Source organism: Triticum dicoccoides, chromosome 4A (assembly GCF_002162155.2).
Source record: "Triticum dicoccoides isolate Atlit2015 ecotype Zavitan chromosome 4A, WEW_v2.0, whole genome shotgun sequence".
Taxonomy (NCBI): Eukaryota; Viridiplantae; Streptophyta; class Magnoliopsida; order Poales; family Poaceae; genus Triticum; species Triticum dicoccoides.
Window position 1 is genome coordinate 98,443,637 of NC_041386.1, and position 11,014 is coordinate 98,454,650.

General features: G+C 51.0%; 1 protein-coding gene across 1 annotated transcript; it reads left to right on the top strand.

Moving 5' to 3' along the window:
• The first annotated feature begins 609 nt into the window (after positions 1-609).
• LOC119285210 (peroxisomal nicotinamide adenine dinucleotide carrier-like) lies at positions 610-4,596 on the top strand. Its single transcript, XM_037564441.1, has 11 exons — positions 610-903; positions 1,003-1,080; positions 1,187-1,261; positions 1,391-1,521; positions 1,689-1,743; positions 1,842-1,958; positions 3,221-3,289; positions 3,369-3,476; positions 3,742-3,810; positions 3,899-3,953; positions 4,118-4,596. Exons 1-11 carry the CDS (start codon positions 823-825, stop codon positions 4,318-4,320), a joined length of 1,041 nt encoding a protein of 346 aa, XP_037420338.1. The 5' UTR covers positions 610-822; the 3' UTR covers positions 4,321-4,596.
• The last annotated feature ends 6,418 nt before the right edge of the window (positions 4,597-11,014 follow it).

Genomic DNA, 11,014 nt, shown 5'->3' on the forward strand with positions numbered 1-11,014 from the left:
GTAACATAAGTGTGGTGTTATGCAAAGCTTCAATTATTAGGTTATAGACTCATATTGCATTGGGACATGTGATGTTACAGTAATAGCTAAGTTACTAAAATCACCTCTCTTATCATTAACTCATTATCACATAAACAAAATGGCTGAATTGGACTTGATGTTACTGTTGAACTTACTTCCACTGTGGCTGGTCAGCACCTCATCTAACGATGCACTCAGGGCGACAGAAAAAAAAAGTCAACTGAAGCAGTATATTCGGGCATCCATGCCTGAATGGAAGCCGACGAAACAAACATCAAACATCTGACTGTGTGTTGGGCTGTTGGCGTGGTAAACAAAGCAAAGCATCGCTGTCCGGCCTTCACTTGTGAAATGTACAAACTGCGCTTTCCTGGCAAGATGCCAAGGCGTGAGATATCCTCCTCGTGCAAAGCGCGAACTCCTCTCGCCACTCCCCATCAATCAACTCAAATTAACCGGAACGAAACCTAAATCGAATTGAATAAGCAAAAAGAAAAAACTAAAACGAAGCCCGGATATATATATTTTTGGTTTAAAAAACGTGTACTAAAAGGTGGGCGGAGGGACACGAGCTGACGAGTAGCAGTACTACAGTATGCAGACGTCTGAACTTGAAGGGGAAGCAGGGCAGTACCAGTAAAGCACGGGACCGAACCGGGGAGACCACGCCTCCTCCGTCTCTCCCACTCCCACGGCAGCAATCCAGCGACGCCCGGCAAGCAACCGGCGGCCGAGGCGGCGGGGGGTCTTCGGGACGCCCACCACGCCGCGGCGGCGATCCACCGGGGTGGCGGGGTGGAGATGTCGGACGCGCTGATCAACGGCCTCGCCGGCGCCGGCGGCGGGATCGTCGCCCAGCTCCTCACCTACCCCCTCCAGACCGTACGTCCCGCCTCCCCGCGCCCCAGATTGCTCGCTCGCTAGCTCGCCCTTTGTTGTTGTTGCTTCCGCGTGCTGAACGGGGAAGGGTTTCCGCGGCAGGTGAACGCGCGGCAGCAGACGGAGCGGGACCCCTCCAAGCCGGCGTTCAAGGACAGCGCCGTCCGCCAGTTGTGCCTGGTCCTCCTCCTCCCCCCGACCCCCTTCTCCTCTTCGTCCGGGCTGACGCGTAATCTGCCCTGATCCGACTCTAATGCTTCCGTGATCTCCTCTTCTGCTGTAGTAGGTGGTGCAGAACGAGGGGTGGGAGCGGCTCTACGGCGGCCTGGCGCCCTCGCTCGTCGGCACCGCCGCGTCTCAGGTTCGCTCGCTGCTTGCTCGATTCACCGACGACCTGCCTGCCTTGTTTTTCTTCCTCTTATGAATAAGTCCTGCCTTGGTTTTGAGGAGATGCTTTACACGCTTCTGCATCAAATTGATGTGCTATTAGGGTGTCTACTACTTCTTCTACCAAATATTCCGGAGCAGGGCGGAGGCAGCATCCCTTCGGCGATCCATTAGAGGAATTGGGGATGGATCCGTCGGGATGTTCCAATCACTCACTGTCGCTGCACTTTCTGGGTAATTCGAATTACTTGTGCATCTATCGTTGACCTCATGCTTTCGCATTGTCTTTTCCTGGACTTAATTACTGTAAGCTCATAGTACTGTGTGTTCTAAAAGGTTGCGGCTATGATGATGAGCTTTTTGTGCTTTTGATTCCAAATCTGCACATTTGCTTTTTGCAGATGCGTTAATGTACTTCTCACGAACCCAATTTGGGTTGTTGTCACACGAATGCAAGTAAGGAAATGCCAGTTTCTCGGAGCAGTGTTTCCCAGTCAACTGACTTTAGTGGAAATCATTTGATATCCTGAATACTAATTTATTATTATCTGCAGACTCACAGAAAGGCAAACAAACAGCAAGGCCCTCAGGATCAGGGTTTGACATCTGCTCTTGATAAGGCCCTACAACCTGCCCCAGTGGAAAACGTCCCTCATAAAACTATCAATGTTGTACGTATCTCTGATCATTCTCCCTCTAGGATAAGACACTATTGATGCAATTACATTTTGCTGATTACTACATGTCTGATTAATGTCTGTTCTTACCCATGTTGGGAAAAGGTGACACTACTATTAAGTAGTTTGTGGGATTATAAGGTTGTGACTGGACTCTGTTACTATTAAGTACTCCCTCTGTCAAAAAAAAAGCAACAAAGCCTTTAGTCCCAAACAAGTTGGGGTAGGCTTGAGCTGAAAAACCCAAAAGATCTCGCAACCAACTCATGGTTCTGGCACATGGATAGCTAGCTTCCACACACCCATGTCCATGGTCAGTTCTTTGGTGATATTCCAGTCCTTCAGATCTCTCTTTACGGACTCCTCCCATGTCAAACTTGGTGGTCTACCCCAACCTCTCTTGACATTATCAGCACACCTTAGCCTTCCGCTATGCACTGGAGCTTCTCGAGGCCTGCGCTGAATATACCCAAACCATCTCAGACAATGTTGGACAAGCTTCTCTTCAATCGGTGCTACTCCAACTCTATTCAAGATGCAAAATAAATAGTACTCCCTCCGTCAGCGGCACATATTTCGGGACGGAGGGAGTACTATTTATTTTGCATCTTGAATATCTGTTTAAGGATTTACGTGGATATGAATGTTTACCTTGTAACAGATTGTTCGTGTACATCCACGTTTCTTTTATTATAATTCATTAGTATGTCATTTCTTCCTAAGTCACAACCTTTGGCATCAGCTAGAAGCCTATAAGGTTATCATCTGGTAACAAGGCACATATATCCTTATAATCACTAAGATTTCAAACTGATAAATTCACCCTTTCTCCGCCCTTTATTTGAAGGCGTCCAGCTGGTGAGAATTGGTAATGCCTTAAATTGTTTATAAGTATCAGGTTCCTGGTTCCACAGGGTGTCAGGATTCACTAGCTGAACAGTAAGCACTAAAATGATACATGATATATTCTTCACATCATTGCTATGTTGCTGCATGTATCGTACAACAAAGTGTATATGGTTTGTATTCTCAATAAGAGGCACATCGTCTGAGCCAACTCTTTGAATCTTGTAAATGTTCAATTATGTTACTTTATGAAGGCACATAACAAATTCATGTTTCTTTTTGTTGTTGTCTTTTATTTATTTATTATGTAAGGCTGTTATTTCACACGTTATCTTAATTCAAAGCCGCTCTCAACTGCTACAGTTATGAACTAGTTTGGAGTATGGTTGATTGACTTAGTCTATCTGCAGATTCAGGATCTTTACAAGGAAGCTGGAGTGTTTGGCTTCTGGAAAGGGGTTATTCCAGCTCTTATTATGGTATAAGTCTCTGTTTTTCGCACTTTCTTTTGCTCAGTGGTCTTACAAGGGTTGTTCACCAAGCTTTACCTGCTACTAGGTCAGCAATCCCGCAATTCAGTTCATGCTGTACGAGACTCTTCTTAAGAAGCTGAAGAAGAGACGTGCCTCTAATTTTAAGGGGGCTCAGGGACTGACTGCTATTGAAGTAAGCTATAGCTTTTCTGGTGAATTATTTTTAGTGATTATTAGGAGGTCTGTTGCTGGGGCCTGACGGTCCTGGACCTATTACTTCTGAATACCTGAAAGTTTGTTCATTCATGATATATATCTAGTCTATAAAAAGAGAACAAGATTTGTTGAAAGCACTTTGGCATTTTGATGTGCTGCTCTAATACTAGCATCTCTTTGTTAGTTAACTATGTTACGGAAATTCGTAACAGCTAACCTCGTTCATGAAAACACATGCTCAGGTTTTTCTTCTCGGAGCTGTTGCAAAACTGGGTGCAACTCTTGTTACATATCCTCTTCTAGTTGTGAAGGTGATTATTTGGTGCAGCAGATATAAGTGCAACTTTTCCGCTGCATATTTGTGCATGTATATTGAACTGAACCATGTTTATGCTGCAGGCAAGACTTCAGGCGAAGCAAATGATCGATGATGACAAGAGGCATCGCTACAAAGGTACATGATCGGGCATCATTCATTTTTTTTCTTTCAATTTTGAGTCAGTACTGTGTGTCAGTTCCTATTTCTTCCAGCAAGCCTCTACTTCTCTTCCGATTACTATTTCCTGTTGTTACTTACTTTCCTATAAAATATGTCATTCTGTGATATCCTTCTTTCAGGCACGTTTGATGCAATCACAAAAATGATGCATTATGAAGGCCTGTCAGGGCTTTATAAAGGAATGGGCACAAAAATTGTACAGAGTGTTTTTGCTTCTGCTCTCCTTTTTATGATCAAGGAGGAGCTAGTGAAAGGTGCTCGATTCTTGGTAACCGGTGACACCAGCCTGGTAAAGAAGTTGCCTTCAAAACCCTCAAGATGATCTAGGTCTGCGCAGAAGTGTTAGTTGCTGATTATATCATAAATTGCAAACAGAGTCGGCAAAAAGAGCTCGCCTATGTTAGGAGGTACCAAGTTACAGATGGTAGACATAATGGGGATGTAAACTTGAGATTATACGGTGACCACTATGATTCTTGTAGGTACTGGGAAAAATTATACATCGGATAGGATATTTAAGCCATTCATGTAATGTAAAATATATTCAGGAATGTTGAAACATCAAAATAAGTTGGTAGTGAGAATTGCAACTGTCTCATGTGCTCGGATCTCTTGGTTTTCTTTAGCTTGGTATTTTAGGAACCAGAGCTGATCTTGAACAGTAAAACCTAAACTAATTAGTACTCCTGTTGTAAAGAAATATAAGAGGGTTTAGATCACTATTTTAGTGATCTAAACGGCTCTTATATTTATTTATGTATGGAGTACCTGATAGGACAAAGAACTCCAGCCTGGTATTTTAGGAACTAGAGCTGATCTTGAAAAGTAAAGCGTAAACTAATTAGTACTCCCTTTGTAAAGAATTATAAGAACGTTTAGATCATTTACAGATGGAGTACCTGATAGAACACAGAACTCCAGAATTACAAAAGTGACTTTTGGGTAAGGGAAACGAATTACAAAAGCTAACTGTCCGAGTCTTACGCCGGTCGCGCACAGACTGTTTGGATCGGACGAGATCTTGCAACCAGCAGCGTGCACTCCCTCACTTTATCCGCATCACATCCCCTCCTTCCTCCTCTGTATCTTCTTTCTCTTGAATTCAGTGTAACTCTGAACCCCTTGTACCCGCACCACCAGCGGCGCCGCCGCGAGCCCCTCCCTAGCTGATTCCAAGCAAGGTGGGCATGGTCTGCGGGCTCTCGGACGGGCGACAACCCACACGGCTACGTGCTACAACCATTGCGGCCACGTGTGACAGGGATGCTGGAACCAACAGTGCGGAATGTTACTACTAATGATGTGGGATGCTGGAACCAACAGTTGATTGTGCTGCCGAAGTTGTTACCGGCGGGTTTTTGCTGGAACCAGTAGTGAGGATACTGGAACCGTCAGTACAATATGCTACAACCGGCAAGAGCAAAGCTGCGACCAGATGGCACGGGATGCTGGAACCAGGAGCACGAGATGCTGGAACCAGGAGGAGCTGCAAGTTGCGGCCGTCCCATTGAACGAAACAAAGGTGGTTGCCATTCTCTTTCCGTAGCGTGAGAGCCCTCCCTCCCCCGTGCGTCACTCCGACGCCGGCGTCCACCTAACCCGTCGCTTGCCGCTCCGGCAGCGCCGGCCACCTCCCCATTTGTTCTCCGCCCCCGCTCTCTGCTTCCTGGCCATGACGGAGAGCCCCCGCTCCGTCAACTCCGTGTTCCCTCGGGAGAGGCCTGTCGTCTCTGGTCTGGGGATCTCCTCGGCTTCGAGAGATCTGCCGAGGACGTGGCTGGCCCGTTGGCGCCCGGCGCGCCACCGGCCGCGCCTCTGCTGGAGGGTGCCGTGCCGGAGACCTGCCGGCGTGTGTCCCCATGGCAGGCGGCCCCTGCTTCGAAGAAGACCCTGTGGAAGAGGAGGGTGGGTGCGGATCTGCCAGCTGGGGCTCCGCGCCGCCCCTCGCCGGTGAGGAAGGGGGTCTCGCCGGAGATGCGGGACAAGTGCTTTCGGTGTCTTGCAAAAGGGCACTTTCTGAAGGACTGCACCAATGAGGTGGTGTGCTTCCGCTGCGGGCTCCCCGGCCATGTCGCCTCGCAGTGCAAGCGGCCGCGCAGCCCGTCGCCGGTGGAGGAGCTCCGTCGGGATGCGGCGGCTAAGGTGGCTCGCCGTTCCGCGCCGCGGGACGAGGTGGGGTCTGGGTTGGCCAGGCACGCTGCTTCTGCCAGGGCCGCACCACTGCCGCCCTTGGCTGATCCTGCGGCGGACCCGGTGTGGCCGCGGCTTGCCGTGCCGCGCTTGGAGGTGGCGGTTGATCCGGAGATGGAGCCGTCAGAGTTGTGCGTTGTAAGGAGGACCCGCGCCATGGATGACATTGAGCACCGGCTTCACAAAGCCATGGTGGTGTACATTGGTGGGGACAGGTCGGAGATCTCGCCGGAGCTGGTGAGGCGTGCTCTGAAAGACAGGATGGGCATCCCTGAGGACAGATTTTCGGTGCACAAGTTCTGGCCGGAGGATTTCCTGGTGGTCTTTGCTAGACAGGAGGACAAGAATCTGTTGAGCAGGCGGCCGGTGCTGGAGCTTGATGGGCACAGGTTGTCGTTCCGGCAGTGGATCAGGCAGTCGCAGGCGGTGTTCGCGGCCATGCGCTTCAAGGTGAGGTTGGTCATCGAGGGGATCCCGGCGCACGCATGGGAGCTTGAGGTGATTGAGAGTTTGTTGGGCGGTGCATGTATCATCGATTCCGTTGCGCCAGAGACCTCTGCTCGCTCAGATCTTGCGGCGTTCAAGTTGCTGGCCTGGACGGCGGACCCGGAGCAAATCCCCACCCGCCGCTGGCTCGCGGTGCCGGAGCCGGAGGAGTAGAGGGCGCTTTTCCAGCCCAAGACTCTGCAATACAAAGTGCTTATACATCTGGACTCTGTGATTTCGTTCCCGGAGGGGGAGGAACCGTGGTTCTTGGGCGGCTCGTCGGATAGTGGCCAAAGCGGCCTGCCGGACTCAGAGATGGATATGGGAGGAGGCGCTAACACGCAGAACTTTGGCTGGCAGTTTGGGGTCCGTGACTCGAGGGGCGACAATGCCGGAGGGACGGGAGGTGGCCGGAGCTATGCCGGCGGCGTGGCCCGCGGCGGAGCGCCATCGTCGGAGTGGAAGATTGCCCCCATGGCCCAGGCTAGAGAGAGATGTCGTGGTGGGGCCGGGGTCCGCGCCCACGATAGGCTGACGATGCGTTAGTCTGCTTTTGACCGGATCGCTTCTGGGCCCGGACAGGTGGATAAGGATGCCACGGGGACAATTCGAATTTCGAATCCCACTGGCGCGTGCGCTTCGAGGAGGCAGGTGGTGGGACAGGTGGTTCCAGAATGGTCCTTTGGAGAGGGGGCGACGATTTCGGTACCAATCATGCAGCAAGCAGTTCTGATGGACTCCCACGCGCGATTTGATGCGACCCTGATGGATAAAGACGTTGAACCCGAGGAGATACGGCTTCTGGCAGCCCGACCACACATGACCAAGGGCGGGACTGGCGGGTCAGTGGTGTCGCCACAGCTGGATGGCCCCACGACGGAGGAGGTGGCGATTGTAGTGGCCCCCACCTTGGTGGTTGGTGCGGGACTGGATCCCAGGTCGGAGGCACGCGACAGGGGAGACAAAGATGCAGCAGTATTGGGAGGCATGGAGGGCCACATGCAGGTTGGGATCTCGCCCTCCACACAGGATCCCATTGGGTGTACGCTGGAGCCAGCCCCACACGGGCCCATCGAAGACCAGGAGGGAAGTGGAGGATCTGTGGGGATCAGTGCCCAGGCTAATTCGCTGGGTGAGTTGGTGCCAATGATTGGCATGGATGCCCAAACAGGCGGGGACAAGGGGGCCCCTGGACAAGTGGCGTCCATGCAGGAGTTCGAGGCCGCCCAGCTAATTCCTCACATAAACAGCGACATGCAAAGCGTGGAGTTGGCATGCAATGGTGGCATGAAGCCACAGGAGGTCGCTGCTTTCAGAAAACTGAAGTGGTTCTGCAATGCCCTTGTCCGTAAGTTGGCACCCCCTCTCCTTCAGGAAGTGCAATCATCGCTGAGACCGGAAGCAGAACCATTCACGCCATGACGTACTACATGAGGCGCCAAGCGCGCGATGTCGTCGATTCCCGCGAAGGCTACATAGGCGGAGAACGTGCTCATGCGGGCACTAGGTCTGGTCCCGGAAGATTTAGAAGGAAATGAGGACTCAATTGCTGAGCTTGCGGACATCTTCGACACCCCTCTCCGCGAGCAGCATATCAAAGTGTTCGCCGCCCTGTTTGGGAAGGAGGTCCCTCCGGCTTGCGAATTGAGGGCCGGCAACATGGTGGTGGCAACCCCAGCTTGATGGTTGGGTTTGGTAGTGCGCGGTCCTCATCACTATATCATGGATCCTAACCCACGTGTGTTGTGTTGGACGTGAGGGGCCTTAATAGCCCTGCCAAGAAGCATGCAGTCAGGGAGTTGGTAGTGACGACCAAGGTTAGCCTTGTGTGTCTCCAAGAGACGAAACTAGATGTATTCGATCCTTTCATCGTTATGCAATGCATTGGCCCATCGTTCGATGGGTTTGACTATGTGCCGGCTGAGGAGACTCGTGGGGGCATCCTACTTGCTTGGGATAGCACGGTGCTATCCGTGCATAACATCGTGAGCGACACCAACTCTATCACAGGGCTCGTTCATGACAAGGGAGGATTGACTTGGTGGGTCACGGCGGTGTACGGGCCGCAAGGAGAGGGCCCCAAAACTCAATTTCTATGTGATCTTCATGCTTTGCGCGCGGCCTGCCCTGGGCCGTGGATGGTTTTGGGAGACTTCAATATGATTCTTCGGGCGGAGGACAAGAGCAACAATAATATCAACAGACGAATCATGAGGAGATTTAAGGAGTTTGTGGACAATAATGAACTTAAGGAGGTTTACATGCACGACCGGAGATCCACGTGGACAAATGAAAGGGATCAACCGGTGATGACAAAGATCGATCGTGTGTTGGTGACTGTGGACTGGGAGCTTTCTCATCCGGATGTCCTCCTCCAAGCTCTGTCCACTAACATTTCGGACCATGCCCCGCTCCACCTGTCTACTTCAGCTCCTTTCTACCACAAGAGAAGATTCCGTTTCGAGATGTACTGGACCAAACTAGAGGGGTTTGATCAAGCTGTTCGGGATGCATGGGTATGTGACGAGAACATAGTGGATCCTTTCAAGAGGATGGATGCGCTCTTGAGAAATACGGCTGTCGCGCTACAAGCCTGGGGACAGAGGAAGACTGGTAACATCAAGACACAGATCTCTATTGCCAACTATGTCATTCTCAAGTTCGACTGCGCCATGGAGATGCATGCTCTCACTCCCGCCGAGCTTTGGCTTCGCAAGATTATCAAACTGGCGCTCTTGGGGCTGTCCTCTTTGCAACGTACCATCGAGCGTCAACACTCATGGCTACGATGGATCCGGGAAGGTGACGCGAACACTAAGCTCTTTCAGGCCGTGGCAAATGGGCGGAGATCAAAAAATTTCATCCCTCACATTAGGCACAACGAGGAGCTCATTACTGAGCAAGAGAGGAAGGGTGAAATCTTCACCAAGGCTTATGAACAGTTGCTGGGTCATGCAACGACCAGGGAGGCAGATCTAGACCTCAATTTCCTGGGTATGGAGACTCACGATCTTGGCGAGCTTGAGAACATTTTCACGGAGGAAGAAGTTTGGAACACCACCAAGGAACTGCCACCGGATCGGGCCCCTAGGCCGGATGGTTTCATTGCTGTTTTTTATCAGAGGGCATGGCCGATCATAAAGAACGATGTTATGGCGATGATGATGAAGTTGTATGTGCAGGATGGGAGGGGTTTTGGAAGGCTCAACAAAGCACATATTATGCTCATCCCTAAGAAATCCGATGCGGAGCTGGTTGGGGATTTTCGTCCTATCAGCCTTACCCACAGCGCTGCTAAGCTTTTCGCCAAGATGCTGCTAACCGTGCGTGGAGAAGAATGAAGGAAATTGTCACAGCCAATCAGTCAGCGTTTATATGTGGCAGGCACCTGCATGACAACTTCCTCCTTGTGAGGCAAGTGGCCAGAAAGATACATGCACGTAAAGAAGCTGGGGTGTTCTTGAAATTAGACATATCGAGGGCGTTTGACTCTATATCTTTGCCCTTCCTGTTTGAAGTTATGAGGCGCAAAGGTTTTGGTCAGAGATGGTTAGCATGGATCGTCATCCTTCTGCGCACGGCCTCTACTAAAGTGCTCGTCAATGGCGTTCCTGGAAGGAGCTTTTTGCTCGCCCAAGGTCTGAGACAAGGCGACCCGGTGTCCCCTCTTTTGTTCATCATTGCGATGGATGAGCTCTCCTGCATCATGGTAAAGGGCGCAGAGGAAGGTGTTATGAAGCCAGTTACAGGTATCAGGCCTCATCAAAGTGTGTCGATTTACGCAGATGACGTGGCTCTGTTTGTCAGGCCAAACGAGGTCGATCTCAGGTTCGTGACCATGGCGCTTAAAGCTTTTGGAGATGCGTCTGGGCTGAGGGTTAACTATGGAAAGTCATCTGCTATTCTCATCCACGGTGAAGAGGAAGATAGGATCAGGGTTTCTAACCTACTGCAGTGCGAGTTGGGGAAGTTTCCCTGCAAATACCTTGGATTGCAACTCGCCATACACCAGCTAAAGAAGACGGATTGGCAGCCCATGTTGGATAGAGCGAAGAAGTGTGCTCCCAGTTGGCAACGAGGTTTGCTACAAAGATCCGGGCGCCTTGTGTTGGTCAAGTCGGTGGTCGCGGCGAAACCTATCCACCATTTCATGATCACTGACGCACCAACATGGGTGTTTGAGGAGCTTGACAAATGGATGAGAGCATTCTTCTGGGCGGGGAAGGATCAGGTCTCGGGTGGCAATTGCATGGTGGCTTGGAATGCGGTCTGCAAGCCGACGTGCTTCGGAGGGCTCGGCATTAAGAACCTTAAGTTGCAGGGGCTCGCACTTAGGGTTC

Excerpts from the sequence above, each read along its gene's own strand:
- LOC119285210 (XM_037564441.1), top strand. The coding sequence starts at position 823 with ATGTCGGACGCGCTGATCAACGGCCTCGCCGGCGCCGGCGGCGGGATC. Across the intron at positions 1,522-1,688 it reads ACTGTCGCTGCACTTTCTGG|ATGCGTTAATGTACTTCTCA; the intron begins GTAATTCGAATT and ends TGCTTTTTGCAG. Across the intron at positions 1,744-1,841 it reads TTGTTGTCACACGAATGCAA|ACTCACAGAAAGGCAAACAA; the intron begins GTAAGGAAATGC and ends TATTATCTGCAG.